General features: G+C 31.4%; 1 protein-coding gene across 3 annotated transcripts in view; it reads right to left on the reverse strand.

Annotated features, from left to right (window-relative positions):
- LOC108764139 (uncharacterized) overlaps window positions 1-18,051 on the reverse strand; it is a 267,965-nt gene that overhangs the window by 24,006 nt on the left and 225,908 nt on the right. For all 3 annotated transcript variants that reach the window (XM_018512209.1, XM_018512211.1, XM_018512210.1), the window contains exons 8-9: window positions 10,981-11,149; window positions 7,818-7,972 (exon numbers count right to left, since the gene is read on the reverse strand). In XM_018512209.1, coding sequence (XP_018367711.1) covers window positions 7,818-7,972; window positions 10,981-11,149 — 324 coding nt within the window. The remainder of the gene's footprint in view (window positions 1-7,817; window positions 7,973-10,980; window positions 11,150-18,051) is intronic.

The following is an 18,051-nucleotide window of genomic DNA, read 5'->3' on the forward strand; positions in this document are numbered from 1 at the left end:
GTGCTTCAAAAATTTTTACAACCCTTTCCAACATATATTGACACGCACACACACTCTCTCTCTAAAAAGGAATATCTATACTTCAAATAAAAAAATAATCATACAAACTCTAACATTGTTGATTACCTTTTTCTTCCGGAATTAATTGCATAGAGTCATACGTAATATATTAAAATCAAATGGCAGTATTGAATTTAACCTTAAATGTTTAAAAACCGTAAACTGATGTATAAAGTCTTACGCAAATTTGTTTAATTACTACTCTATTATATTATACCATTATATTTAATTTTATTTAAATAAATACATGAAAAATTTTAAATTAAAAAATTTAATAGTAATTGTAAACTCATTTAGTTCTTTACATAATATTACATTAAAGTATAAGTTTAAAAAAATTAAAACGTTTCAAATAAAATATTTAATAACAAGTGAGACAAGTGTTTTTCTCTCATAACTCATTTTATAATTCATTAATGCTTGAAATAATATACATTGATTTTAATAGCCTCAATTTTTAGAACAATTCAGAATTTAATTCGCTAATAATCTTAGTTACGCGCCAAATCGCTCGAATACGTTAATGACAATGTGAATCGGCAGACTCAATTCGATCAATACCAGAGCATGGAATCCCTGCGGCTGACATTGTTCCTAATGCATCACAATACCGTTAATCTCGTACTTTAGTCAATGTGAATTGCCTATGTGAATGCCTCGAGCAAGATGACCGCTTTAGAACTTCATTTTCGCGTAATACGCTACGATAAATATTAGCCTGCACATGAAACTATTTCCGTATACAAGATGTTCTTTGAACAATTAAAACCTGCTGATTTTATTCTCAAATTTACAATCTCATTTTTATTTATTATTTAAAAAACATTGAATATAAAAATAAATAAAAGCGTATTGTTGAATTGTATTAATAAGGAATAATGTTGTAACTCGATTGTTATACTATTATTTAATTATTTGAGCAAATGCAGCAGTTAGCAGGTAGTTAATAGTAAAATTTCATAATCTAAATAAAATAACAAAATAAATTAAATTTTGGGCCAAAAGGAAAAGAACGTGTGAAATATTTTATTTCTTAAAGAAATTATATAGCACTTAATATTATAACTAATATATTTTTTAATAATAATAGATTATTTTATATACATATGCATATTAAACTTTCCCATTTCATAAACTTCTTTTTTCAGTCAAGATTGGTCCCCATTCAATTAAATTCCAAAATTCTTTTAAACCCTTATAACACTATAGGAAAAAAAACTTATGAAAAATTCAGATTTCTCTCTGAATACGTACAGTCTCGGTATTGAACGGACTAAAATCTATCCGTGCGAATAGTTCATGGCAAAAGCCCAACGTCAGAGGCGCGAAATCGCGTTGTGACGCTATCGCGACTACCCTCCGTGCCGCAAAGTCGTCCGTCTTGCGCGAGTGCCTTATTATGCTCGTCCGAGGTTAACGCCGTTCTTATCCGCGCACGTGAGCCTCGGGTCAGGAAGCATTAGACGCGCTTTAGCAGATGTGAGCCCGTCGCAGTCGCTCGGAATAAAGCTCGTAAATGGACGAAAAAAGTGGTCGCACGATAACGCGCGCTCCTTCCCCGTCGAGGTGCATTCACTGCCCCCTCGGCCATTCCGCCGTCAACCCCTCTTCAAGATTCGCTCCATTTCCATGTCGCCGTCACATTAGACTGCTGGCATTTCTATTTCCATGAAACGTGCATCCGGGTCGTCGTCATCATAGTCACCGTCATCGTCGTTTACACGAAGCCTCTAATAGCGAACGACGACACGTTGAATAAAGATTGCGCCTATATATGTAGTAAACGACGTTGTTTAATCTTACGGTATTGCGCTTTCGTCATTCACATGGCTGTCAGACCGTCGGTGAAAGAAACTACACTATTGGTAGTAACGCCGGAATATATACGTTCGTATCTTTTGTGGTCCATTCGATGTGTTGGTAGAAAATGAAATATAAATTCGATGTTCCACGAGAGACGTGAGAGTCTTCTGTTGAGGTGACGTGAATAAAAATCGAGAAACTAAGTTTCTATACATTTCTTATACTTTATAAGTTTTCTAAAGTACTCAAAGTTTACATTTTATTCATACGAAACCTGGTATCTTTATTCTAAATGTTACAAATTAAAGAAATACGAATATTACATAATAAGCGGGAAATAATAACAAATTACCAAGTGGAAAGATAACTTGCTTTCAATTTTCTTCATTTAGTAATTAAAATCGTTTCGACAGATTAATTTCAACGAAATGTAACTCACGAAATTGAAACGGTATCATTGCGACAGCAATGAGTGCACTGGCGAGGAATGATGAAGCGACGACACGGCTGGGGAAGATCAAAGGTCCGTTTTCGAGATTATGACAGGTGCACGAAAGATTAAGATTTCCTTGTACTGAGTTTACATTTGAAAAGAAGTGGCTTCCGAACGAAGGCGAGCTGTTGAAAGCAGCGCGTATTATGTCCGCGAGGAGGTGGAGATAAACGCGTTGCTTTCGTTATTTCTTCTTATCTCTCATTCTCTTATCGGCGTCTCTTCATCTCGAGAATACAAATCTTCCTGCGAGAAAACATCATCCTTCCTTGCGAGGAAGGCCGTTCTTTTTTCTCGCCGTCTTGGCAAACGCGCGAGTTTCGTTATGGATCATCGAGAAAGAAGCACAATGCACATTGTGCATTGTCAAAGTATCAAAAGATTTGTGCCACCGTCAGCTATATCAAAACGGACGTAGCGAGCTCGGGACTGTTCTCGCTTAACGTTTCTAAAAGTACATTGATCCTGTCAGCCAAATACGAAACCGTTTCCCCTGTTTCTTACGGAAAGATACGTGATCTGATTTCTCAGAACGACTTTAATATTGCGTCGAATTTCCAGTAGGATTCAAGTCGTTTTGCATTTTGCTAAAAACTCGAGGATGATTATATCTTTTTCTGAAGTACAGTTTCTCGTATTCTTCATTCTTTCGTTTCATTTTCTTATACTTTATATCAAATGTTCTTTGATAATTTTTTTTATTACCAAAGCGATTACTTTTTCTTTATTTTAATAAAAGAATTGTGTCGGAAATTTATTTGTATTGCGTGCATTGTGCTTCAATTTTTGGCAACTATACGTATTAATAACTTTACAGATTTCATCTTTTATTTTCAATAAGATGTAAGAATCAAGTTATAATTTTTTAATAATTTTAACGTAAATACATTTGTATATGGCTAAAAAAGCATATGTTCTGTAAGTTATTTATTGTTTTCTAATTCTTTTTAATATTTTTCTCAATATAGGATTTTTTCATGTATTGTATGTGCACGGAGACACATTTTGAAACTGATATTTCTAAGTTTTATTTCAATTAAAAGCATTCTTTATTGGAAATATCATAAAAATTATATATTATGTATTATACTTTTTATAAAATAGCTTTTATTGTAAATATTATTATTGTAAATATTTATCGTGTATTATGTTTAATCAATACTACAAGATCTGCTGTTTGTTTCCTCTGCTTCTGTTTTTCTTGGCGATCACGACTAAAAGCTTTAGGGATCAACGCCCTTCTATCTTTTACCGTAAAACGAGCTGTAAGAAGAAATTCTTCTTTTATATAAGATAAGATATATTTCTGAAATGCTATTACTCAGGATTTTGTCTCCACTGAAAGCTTTAGAAGATTATCACTCTTTTATTTCGAAACGAAACTTCGACAAGAATCCAATTATATGTGCATTTATCCTACGAAATCACATTTCATAAAGAATTTTTATCACAGAATTTTTTTTATATGATCAAGATCTCTCTTATAAGATTAAAACAGAGCTCCTTTAAACTCTTTAATGGGTGACAATAAAATACAATTATATCTCTTTTGCACATCCTCAGGATAGGCTCATTCAAGCGACAATATGTCTAATAGATATGTAAACTTCAATTATTTTAACGTGGTAAACTAGAGTTATACTCTTCATCTTTTCTGTACATCGCTGCACGATTAGATACTCTAGAATTGGTGCAATCGAATGAGATCTGAGCGTCGCGTGAGAGAGTTACGCTCAAGTAGTTGAATGGATAATGTCGCGAAGAAACACGACTTCCTCTCCTTCGAGTTTCTCGCTGAGTTTTCGGTACATCTGCTAAGCGCATTACAGGATAAAGAGGAGTTTCCCATCTTACTGATGTTCGTCCTGGAAAGCGTACGCTTTACAAGGGATTTCTTCATCGCCCTTTACGCCTCAGTCGTATTACATATTACACACCACTTCCTTATAATTAATGACCTGTTTTATGACATATCGTCGAAAGTTCGCATGAACGGTTTTCCTTGTTCTTTAAGATTTTTATCAAGCTTTCAAAAGAGTAAAATTGTTTTTATCATTAATATTGCTTCAACTTTCTTCAACGAGTATTTTATTTCCGATAGTTCACACGATAATAGATTTGATGAATTGAAAAGCTCAGAAATATTACTTATGAAATAATTAATAGAAATCTTTTTATGACAGAGAGAGAGAGAGAGAGAGAGAGAGAGAGAGAGTTCTCATTTCAGAATATCTGACGCGTTTATTATTCACATCGCGAAGACTGAGAAAAGCTTTTCGCGAAGTACCCTTTCGTTGATAAATCAGACATTTTCCGAAAAGCGCGACAAAGTACTCGGGACATCCATTTCGTCGAATTCGTTGGATGGTAGAGAGCCGTGGAAAAGGTGTTTTCTGGTGGCACAGTCCCGAGCGGGCGTCGTGTGATAAAACGCACAATATTTCCCTATCACGCAAATGCGGCCGCCTGGAATAAATTAAGCGTCCTCGCAAATTTTTGGAAATGCCGGCGGAGGGTCGTGTGAAATAATGAAGAGCTACAGCAACATTAACATTCTATATTGCCAGAAAGAGAAAGGCGGCCATCGTAACCGCGCTGCGCGTGGTTAGCGCGTGCTGTATCCGGAAATAGCAGGGAGCGAAAAACGTGCCCGTACAGCTCAACCGTGAGTAATCACCGTGCAAATCCCCCACGATTTATACCTTGTTTCGTATTCCCGCCGTCCTTTGCGCGACAAGTAGGTCCATTCAAGTTTGATAAGTAACTACTAGACTTGTCATGATAACTTGCTTTACCTTCGTTGGAACGGCGAAAAGCAATGACGATGTACATAAAGTTCACGTATAGATGCCTAGTAAAAGAAGAACTAACAATAAGAAGCACTTAGAAAAAAAATGGTTTATTTTGTCTATCGAAGCTTCAGGCAAATGAGAGAAATAATAAACATGGAAAATAATAAACTATCTTCGTTTTAAATTAATTTCAGATATTAAAGATGATTTCTCAATCTTAATCTTCCATCGGCAATGTGACATTTTCACCTTCTGTTTACAATCTGTTTACAATCTGAGTCTTCGAACTTCAGTAGATTTTTATATTGTTCCGGACTGTAAAAAAATATAAAAAAAATTGTTACATACTTGTAAAAGCTTTAACAACAAATTTTTACTATTATGGTTGGACTTATATTTCACTTAGGTAGCTGGCCCAGTAATCATCACGTTAACCAAAACGCTTGACTTTGCAAATTTATATTTTTCAGATTGAAAAGTGACTGTTATTTTAGGTTATTTTAAATTAATTTTTTGTGACGAATAAAAACGACACTCTACAATTCTTATGCCTACTGCTTGTTGAGAAAATCTTTCGTAAAAATTAAAAGGCACAAATGTACGAGTTATCACCATACCATAACGGTTTGCCCAATAATCGTCATGGGTGTGTCCCCCAAATCGCTATATGTATTTTACTGTCTAATTAACGATCAAAGTTTTTTATTTCGATTTTGGATACATTATTATTCGATTTACAAGAATTTTTTTCGGCCCACCTAGTTTCAGTAATCGACAGATATGGCGATTACTCGAACGACTACGTGCTTCGGTGAACTAGTGCTTGTCACGTAAAAAAAACAATGAAATTTATATGAAACAATAATTTGTGATGGTGTATGTATGTAAAACTGCGATCTCGATTTATAACTCGAAGCTCAATTTATCTCATGCAAGTTGCCAATACTCCAAAATCACACGAGTCAAACAGTGTTTCTTAATCTCACAATGAAGCATTTGATCGAAATCACATATAGGCTCGGTTGCTGCACCTATTCGATTTAATCAATAATGAATTCATATATTTACGAGTTTCATAATGTAACACAACATTGTAAATATTTCCTTGGAACCAATAAAAATATCAGCAAGCCTCACGATCGACAGAAAGTACTAAAATACGTCTTTAATACGTGAACTTGACGATTACTGATACTCTAACGATTTCTGGACTAACTACTATATATTACATTTTTTTACTTATATTTTATTCATATTTTATATATTTAAATTTATCTATCAGAATTCACGATGTAAAAATCTACTACGTCTTTAAAGTCCAACATTTCTGGCGAAAGATGTAATTTTTATAAATATACATTTCGATGCTACAAACAAATAAAAAGATTTAAAAGATTTTACTGCATTAATTACTATAGTATGGATATTCGTAATGTTTTTCGTATGTATGATATTCGCAGAATTTTAATATTTTATACAGAGTGTACACGATAAATGCCTCCGGCATTTTAAAGTAACAAGAAATAAAAATAAATACGGCCACGTATTTCTCGATATTATATTATCAAGAATAGTTAAAAAAGTTTTTTTATAAAAAATTACTAAACTTTCACAGGAATACCTTTAGTGGCACGAAGGATATTGAGAAGCGAATATTCTGCTTTACATCAAGTGTGCTGAAGTATGTCATTAGTTATAATGCCAATGGTGGCCACAATTCGGTTGTGCAAAACACTCACGTTCAGTACGTACCTTGATGAAGTAAACTATGGACAGTATTCATAGTCAGACCTTATATTTAAGACCGTCTTAAGTACCGTCTTAAGATGTCATGAACCAATCAAAGAACCGTATTAGCACATCTTAAGACAGTCTTAAATAAGAACGGACTATGAATACAGACAGAAGAAGTAATTCAAAAGAATGATATAGAGGAGAACAAAGTAGCCAGGATCCTTTCGTCCGCTCATGTGGAAGTTTAGTAATTTTTTGTAAGAAATCTTTTTAATTGTTTTTTAATATAATAAAATACTTAGAAATCTGTGTGTTTATTTTTATTTCTCATGATTTAAAAATACCGAAGAGATATTGTGTACCTATATTTTGTATTTTGATTGTGCTGAAAAATTCTGTCAATCAATAAAGGTTTCAAGAATTTTAATAATAAAGAATATCTTCTCAAAGAATATTGCCTCTTTGTGAGTACAAAGCTGTACAATTTTCCAGATAAATTCCAAGTGCACATATTGAATTCATACAAATATGTATGTAAAATAATATTTCTTCCTTTTATACAATAGAAATTACCTTTAAAAGCCAATGTAACTTCGAAATTTCTAGCGAAACTTGATATACCTTTACGTAATCGTTTGAGTTTAGAAATGCTTTGTATATGTACAGAAGATTTCCACTTCTGTCGCAGAGCGGAAACCATTAAACGAGAAGGTCACAGAAATGGACTGAAAGCGGAAAGGAGACACCATTTGGTCATGACAATCCGAGTTTCAAAATTGTTAATCCATAGTGCACATTCTGATCCAAAGTCTCTCGGCTATAAGAGAACTTCGTTTCGCTTTGATAAGTGTCGACGGAATCTTCTCCCTTTCAGAGCAGGTGAAAGAGAAAGACTATAATGACGGCACACGTGTGCACGTAAAGGACGTACTCACCGTTGAGAACGTGAACCGCGACGGTGGTCTTGGCTTTGCCGGGCACCATGCAGCTATAGTTCCCTGCGTGTCTGGGACTGGCTCTCTCCACGATGAGAGTACTGACGATTACGAGGACCTCCTTGCCTGCCGAGATCTCTGTCGTTCTGTTCTCGCTAGAAACGAGATCAAGCTTTGAGTTTCTATCCACATTTCTCTTTCCTGTCTAAGTCACGTATCACATTGATACACAAACTCTACTCGAATATACAGAACGTTTCTACGTTCCTTTGACTACGAATTCTTTAATATGAAATCTATTTTTAATTTTAAAGAGTCGATAGCATAAAAATGTTTCTTAATACCATTTTACTACAAAGATTAAATAAATTTATAACTTAGATAAATAAAATTTTCTTTCTCTGCAAAAAAGCATTTTCTTTTTCTCTAATCCTTGAATTAAAATTCTAATTAAATTCTAAAATGTTACATTTTAAACATCATTTTAATTTTCAAGTTAAAATATAATGTTCTAGTAAATAATTAAAATTATATTTCGCATTACTATTTCTATGAATATATAATTTAAAAAGGACAATTTTTTATATATTTTTTTTATATTGAGTTCGAGTAAAAGTTCGTAGCGTTATAAACTTTAAAATTCGAGCAGCTGTAATTTCATTAATTAAAAATAAACGAAATTTAGATGAAAATAAGTTAAAAATGTTATATTCCAAATTAGACACAGTACAAGATTTCAATATTTATTCGTTCTCCTAAAAAGTAACTTTTAATGATTTGTAAATTAAATTCTTATTATTCATAGATTATTATCTTGACATTTTTATTAAAAAAATACTGTATATAAACTTACAAAAATTAAAATGCTCAAAATACTATATATTTACGTTATCATCAAGTAGCTACGAAGAAGAGAAACGGAGATGATTTCGTTGAGTGAATGTATTATAGAATGCGGTTGGAGAAATTGCTAATCTGCTGCATGCTGATTTAGACCAGACGTTACCTGCCGATTTAATTAAGAAACTCATTTCAGGATTGAGCGATAAATTTATCGCTTGATAGTATATATTCGAATAGAATTTATATTTTACAGACAAATATAATTGACAGATAGCTTAAATTTTGTTTTCCTACAACACTTGGGAATATCTCGAAACGCGTAAAGATGTTTATTTCTTCACGTATCAAAGATTTCTAAAATTTAGTTTTTTACTTATATTAATCATAATTGACTACACAAAAAGATTGTTTCTTAAAATTTCAAAATCTTCATCAACTTTACAAGTATAATTGAACATTTATGTCTGTTTATACATGATGTCTCTGGATTTAATGAACAAACTACAAGATCATATTTTATAAGTGGAATTTAAAAAATATATACAGTTTAGCTAGAAATGCTTTATTACAAAGTTATAAATAAATTTTGAAACGGAACATAAAATAGAAAACAACGGATTTTCTATTGCGCAGAATATGAAAATACACATTCCGTGTATGGAAAGATCGAACATGTTTATCTCGCGTGTATATTCACATCATATTTACTATCTCTAAATGTAGTATCATTTCGATCTATGCGTGAATATGATATTCAGCCCCCGAGACAACAGCTACGCTCGAGAAAAATAGCTGTTAGACTTCTATCGTCGTGAAATAGCAACTGTTCAAAATGCCAATATTCTACCAAAATATCATCAAAATGTTCCATTTCAATATTTGTTTATAACTTTGCAATAAAGTATTTCAACTAAACTTCATATAACATTTTCTTCTATTACTTCCATTTGTAAAATATGTAACTGCTCCCACAGTTTGTTCGTTAAATTCTGAGATATCCTGTATATAAGTGAAAAAATAAATATATAAAAATTCTTAAAACTCTATTTTTAAAAAATGACATAAAAAAGAACTTAGAAATCTTTTTCCAAGGCTGATATCAAACATTATTACAACAACACTGTATCGTTCAGACGTATATCTCACACTTTTCTTCGTAAATTCGATATCAGGCTGTCGATATGAAGTGTTTATAGAGTACACAAAGATGTTCGCTCCTACGTGTGGGGGAGAAATTGTAGAACTGTAAAGTGGGGTACGATCGTGTTTGCGCCGAGCGTGAATATTCGCCTATATTCCAAGCGTGTATTTTAACGCCTTACTGCTCCGAGTTTCTAACAGAAAATCTATGAAGATTATTATTTTTAGTATATGAATAAAGTATTTCAATATTTTATTTTTACAAAACTGCATTCATAAAAGGATCTATATCCACGTATATGTATAGCCTATATAAATGTACATATTTTCGAATAATTTTTACAAATATTCTTTTTTTTTTAAAAAATAAAGAATAATATGATCTTTTAGCTTATGTAGGAAAATAGTATAAAGTTTTTAGATATCCCAATTATCATTGTTGAAAAGGAACAAGAAGCAGAATGTGAAAGATCGAGAAAACGGTGGAATAAGAATTCTTCACTTTTTGTTGGAAATGTAGATTTTGAACAAACCTCGAGACACTTATCTATTCTATCACAATTCAATAATTAAAAATCTATTTTATACCAGAACTGTAGTAGAATCGTTCGGGAAAATCTACAAAAAATCGTTCTCTTTTCGTAAGACTGAGCAGAGGATATCGTGTTTCCTTAATTAATTACGATAAAGAAATCCGCGAGGATATTTTTTTTTATCAATAACGTATTTTATATTAAATCCATATTAAAATATTTTATAAGAAACGCAGATCTAAAACCAAACAGTATAAGAATATTTTCGAGATTTCTAGTAAAAGACTTTTATAGACTTTAATTATCACATATAAAAAAAATTCATAGTTATCTTCACACAATCTTCTTGAATCTAGCACTATTAAATACAAAGATAATCATAAAAATATAAGATGTTATGTTTATGAAAAAAAATGCTATTCGTATATATTCATATAAATAATGAAAAAATAATACAAAGGATAGAGAAGAGAGTGAATACCTACAGATAGCATTTTTAAATGATAAATGCGTTACTGAATAGTCTAGGAAAAACTTATTTTCTGGAATAATACAATCTAAATAGAAAAAGCGATAGAGATCGCAACTATCCCAAATTGAAAACAAACGATCGCAATATGCCATAATGGTTTGTTCCAAGCACTTACCTAATATCTTCTGTAAGCGTCTCGTCTCCTCTAGTCCAAACGACGGACTCGTTGAGCGACTCGAGCACGTCCCTCGCCTCACACCTGAGCCTGAGGACACTGCCTGCCTTTAAATGCCTTTCCTTGGAAACTATACGTCCAGAATCATCGCTGATCGTCAGAGTTGGCGCTGTGACACGGAACATGAGCAATCAGCATTGATTGTTGGTTAGAAATGTATTCTAATTGCTCGGTTAAACGGTAACTCGAATAAATTTCAATTTGAATTCTGATAAAATATTCATATAGTAAACGTGACTGCTTTTTAACAAGCAACGTTTGCATATAGTTAATAAATATGTATGTATCCTTTTAATATTTTGTATAATTTGAACTTAAACAAATTCAATTAGAAAGAAAAAGTATACGCACACATTTTTTATATAACAATTAAAGGATGTAAATTTCCGTTATACCGATGTCAATAGTTTTCATTAAATCAAAATAGTTGTTACTTTTTCAGAGGTGCCGAAGACATTGCTGCCTCTGAAAAAAACACCCGTGAAAGTCTCATAAGTATTATCAAGTTGTTATTTTTTTCAAAAACGAGAATAACTTGAGCGTTGGAATTGAATATATTATTCCATTTAAATAACAGCGCAAGTGCAAAATACATCTAACAAATGTCGGCTATAGTTATAATAGAAACATGATATATATATCGATCTCGTTCATATAGACAAAGAAATGCGAAAAAGCACAAGAGAAAAATTCACTGCAACCCCATGCTTTTCACCCGGAAATTCTTTACTAAAAGAAGAAGGATATGGTGCATAACACCTGGCATATAACATCTACTTCCGCTTCAGTTAGATGAACGCGAAAGCAAAACGCATCGACCTGCGGTTACATCATCCATATCGATAAAAGCTGTCGGCAAAAAGCTTTCTCTCCAATGCACTGGACGGCCGCTTGCGCGCGAGTTTTCGAGGGAATTGGGAACGGATTATTCGTGACCAGATGCGTAAACGCGTCTCGAAAACGTGCGCCGACTTTCCTCTCGGTTTGCGAAGAATCGGCACGTTTACGAAAATAGTCTCGCAAACGAAAGAATTGCGAGCGAGCCTGTTGTTGAAATTCAGCACACTCGTCCGACAACGATTCTCATGTCGACTGCTATGAAAATTTGATGATATCAACTCACTCTCGATACGTTTTTCGTTCTTTCTCCAATCGTTTTTGTTCCGTCTATACATGATATGTTATCGACTTTTGTAAATTGCACGCTGTAAATAGCAGTTGATAACATTATGTATTTGAATGGTAATTTTACAATTGATTCTACGTTTTATAAAGATTTTTAAGAAGTTAATAATTTAATGATACTATAATTTAATATTTTAAGGATATAAGGATTATAATTTATTAAAATTCAAACATCTTTGTCAAACATACATCGGAAATCATAAAATTCATGTAACTTCAATATTTTACAATAATATTTTAACTCATTTGATTATTTTTTTTATTTCTGTAATATATTTTATGTTAATATATTTTGTTATGTTTATTTAGATAAATTTATTATATTTTAATTGTACTTATTAATTTTATTTTGATTAAATTTACAATATTATACATTATGATGCAGCAAAAATCAAATAATACCAACCAATATGTTGTTACGATTTTTAGAACTTTCGTCTTAATGTAACGTTTCTCAACCCATAAAATACATTACAAATTTATATTCTTACATATCGAATTATATTAAACATTGTAAAATTAAATTAAACGTAAACCAATTATTGTACAATATAAATTAATCATAAAATTCTTACTCGCATATGAATTTAAGCTCGAGATTAACTTAATATATTTGTCAGAGATAGGGTAAAAATTCGAATTTTTATTTAAATGAATAAAAAAAATCTTTTACAACTATTCGCTATAACTTTAATAACTCACAATGAAAAATAACAAGAATATTCGATCGAGCTTTCTCTTCTTCATTTAAATAAACGAAAACTCTTTGAGTACATAACACAAAGGTACGTTTTTAAGGATGAATAACCTGCTTTAATAAAAATTAATATCTCCTACTTATTGTTAGTTAATTCAAGGAATCTTTAATTTTACATATTCTCTCAATATTAATATCACGTTATCAATATTAATTAAAATACTAACAAGATGAAATGAGACGAATATGAAGAGCTCAATGAATAAATTAAAATCAAAAGTTTCAGATGACTGAATCGTTTATCAAGTGAAGATAACTTAATACGATTGGTTACGTAAGTATGAGTTACAGTAGGATGCTTTTAACGCACTTGCTGAAACACTCGGGCAATCCCTTGATTAATGTCCGCGATACCGAGGATGCGACACGACGAAACCACTTAGGGTGAAATGAAGCTGTCAAGCAAGAGACTCAACTCAATACATGAGTGCCTTTGTGCCGGTAAAAGCGAGAATTCGAAAGTTAAAGGGACTCGGTAGAATGGGCTTTAACTACCTGATGCACTTTGGGGGCCAGATGGACCTTATGCTGAACATGATATTCTCATAATTTTGAATATTCTTATACATAATTTTAAAAGAATTTATTTACTCGAATGTTTACAAATTGAATATTTATTATATAATATAATCTATTCTTAAAGTTAAAATTCAATTTACTTATAAAACAATCTTAAAAATTGAAAATTTCTAAATCTTTATTTAAATTTAATTTAAATTTGATTTAAAAACAATCAAATGTGAAAAATATAAGAAAGGTAAAAAGATAAGATAATCTAAAAATGTCATAATTTTGTGTAAATCCAAAAATCTCACGATTTGTAGTTTCAATGATTGAATGTATGTGATTGAAAATATAACAAATCAAATGTATACAGAAAAATTTATAGGATAGACCGAGACGAATTGGATAAATGTAAATTTTGAGACAGTTAGTCGATATTTGTCGTTGATTTTATTATTTTTTTAATTCATACGAGCTGTTTTCGAAACAAAAAAGTAATAAAATTATCGACAAATATCAACTAACTGTCTCAAAATTTACGTTAATCCGATTCACCCTGTGATCTAATTCGACTCGGCTTACTCTATACATACAATTCATAAATTTAATAACACTAAAATTTTTAATAATAAATATAAAAATAAAAATTTTTTAATAACTGTTATCTTAGGAAAAGATATTATCGTAAAATACATTTAGCAAGTACGTTCGATGTTAATATTATTAGACTGCTAATATCATGGGTGCTTTCACACAAATGGATTACTTAAATAAGCGGAATAGATAATTCATGCAATGAGCACTTAATAAACACTCCTCTAATTGATCACAATATGTCGCAGATAAAAAATGATATACAATATAATTATTGCAAATGCAACCATCGTGAACTTGCTGACAATTTAATAATCGCATCTTTCTTACAAAGAAAATATAAAATATTTATTGGCAATTTGAAACTATTTCATAATTAACAATTGTATTGTTATAATTATTTACGTGTTTAATTATTAATTAATACAAAAATTGTCAATATATGTGATAAACTTTTAATAAGACTTTTATATCATACTTTAAGAAATACAGAAATATAAATTATAAATTATTATTATTTTAAAAATATGTAAATAATACATTTAAATAATATATTTAATTATTTATAATAATACTTCAATACTTTATAATACATACTAATAAGATTTTATTAAGACCGACATGAAATTAAATATAAGCATATTTAATCCTATAACGGTCAAAGCTAGATCTTCTCAATGTTTAAATAATTCACAGTAAATTATCTATATCCTATATATGTACATGCATATATACCATATTTTTGTAGGTATTCAAATGCGCGCCGAAATTTTTCCGAACTTTATCAAACACAATTATTAAACTACTGCAATAATATCACAAATTAAATTAAGTTGACAAGTAAATTCTCAATCTTCGATCCGACATCATATTAAGGGTGTTAATGTGCTGAAGACCTTAAATAAATTTATTGCGAAAAATATTACCTCAGCCGGGACTTGAACCCGTATCTCTTGTATTCCGTACGAGCGTCCTAAGCCATTAGACCATCTTAGTAATATTCTTTGCAATAATCAGTATACGTGAGAGCAATAACGCTTCATACAGACAGCGTATATAAACAATAATAAGATTTTATTAAGACCGACATGAAATTAAATACTAAGTATAAGCATATTCAAGCCTATAACGGTTAAAGCTAGATCTTCTCAATGCCTAAATAATTCACAGTGAATTATCTATATTCTATATATGTGCAATTAAAACTACTGTAAAAAAGTTAACTTTAATTATGATATTATTGCAGTAGTTCAATTGCGTTTGATAAAGCCCGGAAAAATTTCAGTGCGCAGTTTGAATAACTACAAAAATATGACATATATGCATGTACATATATAGGATATAGATAATTCACTGTGAATTATTTAGGCATTGAGAAGATCTAGCTTTGACCGTTATAGGCTTGAATATGCTTATATTTAGTGTATAATACACTATTATTCTTGAAAGTAGCCTTCGTATCTCTTGAGAAAAATAAAGCTGACAATATATAAATAGATTTCTTAATCTCTTACAAGAAAATGATCAGAATTGTCCATCATCGAGTTTGATGGGCTTTGGATGTATTGTGAAGCATAAAAAAGATTAGATACATTTTTTTTATCAGCTTATCTGAAATTTTAGGAGTCAAAGTAATCTCTGGGAGTGGAAATAAATAAAAAAATTTAAATATATTCAAAAAATATAAATATACCGTTATTAAAAGTATAAAATATATCATAAAACTTTTTTATATGAAATATTTTTCCGTATATCTCATAATTTCGAAGATATTCTCTGAAAACGAAAAATTATTTTCGAGGGGTTGTTTCGACTCTTCAATCTTGAGATAAGCAGATAAAAAAAATGTGAGTTTAATATTTTTTTATGCTTTACAACTCTACAATACCCAAAGCCTATCAAAATTGCTAAGGAATATTCCGCGACAACTTTATATTATGAATTTAACGGATCTAAATTAAAGATATAGATTTCATGATAAAACTCTTCCTTTACTTTGGCAATCGTAAAATACCTGTATGGATTATTCAGCATTTTTTTTAAATATGATGATATCCGTAATGGCCAAGTAATCACATCTCTATTCATGCATCTAATGTGTGGATTCAAATTTCGATTAACGTTCACACACCGTGCTCCGGATTCAGTCTGGCAAATAATCTCCGTGCGAACGACGGCTGTCATTCTCACTCGCCGTTGGAAACTACCATTCGCGGCCGCTCACGGCTTCTTTTTTAAGCTTAAGTAATTACGTAATATCTTGCTGTCGTTGACATTTTCTAACTCGCTCAACATTAAAAGCTTCGCGGGATATTGACAGTTCGGTTTGCGCGTGAACGTTTTCGGGGGAATCTTCTCTTCCGATGAGAACAGACGCTGCGGAATTCGATGGAGAATTTAATCCAGTCCCAAACGGAATTGAGGGAGAAAAAGATTGAGAGAAAGAGGAAAAGAATGAGAAAAATAGAGAAAGATGAAAGGAGGAAAGAGAGGTCGGCAAAAGAACTGCGCGCACGTCTGTAATTTCTTTTGGCGGATCATTTTTTAAGCTCCTTTGGGACGAATAGTTAGAGAGGGAAAGGGCGACGAATGCAGAGGTGGGCAATCGGTCGTTTGCTCCCTGAGGAAAATGCCGAAGTCGAAGTTGCCAGAAGGATAGTATTATTTAAATTGGATTCCGCGATTCTCCGCGCGACTTCGATCTACCATCCGCACTCGAACTTCGTCACTTTTTCGTTCCCACGAGTTTACGCGCCGCTTATTAAAATCCCTCATGGCAGGGATGGAGACGATTTCAGAGAGACATTTGGGAAGTGCAGCCGTCAGTACCTTAAAGTTTACTCTTTATCTGAAACTTTGTGTTGCGAGAAGTCTAAAAGATGTCAAAAAGATGTCATAATCTTTTAGCGAGCCTTAAAAGGACTTTTATATCTTTTTCTGTTCATCTAAATCAAACAAAATTACCTTTTTTAGCTTCCAGTCTTTCATTACAAAAATTATTTTATTGATAAAAAGCTATTAATCAATCATGTTTAATAAAAACTTAAATACCTATTACAAAAAATAAAAATAGCTTCAAAAAATTTGTGTGGAACTCTCATCAATCTGATTAAGTGTGCATTGAAACGCATGAGCTTCAAAAATGTTTGCTATGCAATGTCGTCTATTTCAATCAAATAGAACCGAGAATTTTATTTTCTAGATGCAGCTGCGGTAGGTTGAAAAAATATGAATGGCACCAGTGAAAAACTGGGATATTAAAACATTGCGGATTTCATGTTAAACTATTCAATAAATACTAGGGCAAATAGTTCTAGTATAGTTAATCTTCATCTGTGCCTCCAACGTAATTAAATCTGCGCCAATCCATTAAACAGAATAGATTTTGACAAATTGTTCGTGTATCTGGCACAAGTATTCGCCATGATTCCTTTTCCACGCTTGCTGTATTTTTATTTTAGACAAAATTAAAATTATGAAATATCGTGCGTCGTTCAATATCGGTTATTTTAAGTAAAATTTCATTAGCTATTTTTTAATGTTTTTGTTTCAGTGATTTCACGCAATTGGTTATCGAGTAAAATCCATATTTTTAATACCATTTTTTAATTATCTGCTTTCTCTCTTTTATAACTTCTTTCATATAAACTTAACATTGCTTTAAAAAAATTCATAAAAATTTAAAGAGTACTTTTGCAAAAAAAAAACTTGTAAAGTGTTCATAAAAGTATTAAAGATTAAAATTAAATTTATATGCATATATACATATGTACATATATACATATACATATATTTATAACACGGAGTAAGTATTATAAGTTTACTGTAAATATAGAAAATTTATGAATATTTTACAAGCCTCTAATTAAATTAAAATCAATAATTATAAAATTTTTAATATTTATTTGTTTTAGTGCAGAATGCATTTTGTAACAGACATGTATTTACAGATTAATTTAACTTCCGTGAAT

This window comes from Trachymyrmex cornetzi, unplaced genomic scaffold (genome assembly GCF_001594075.2).
Source record: "Trachymyrmex cornetzi isolate Tcor2-1 unplaced genomic scaffold, Tcor1.1 scaffold396, whole genome shotgun sequence".
NCBI classification, from domain to species: domain Eukaryota; kingdom Metazoa; phylum Arthropoda; class Insecta; order Hymenoptera; family Formicidae; genus Trachymyrmex; species Trachymyrmex cornetzi.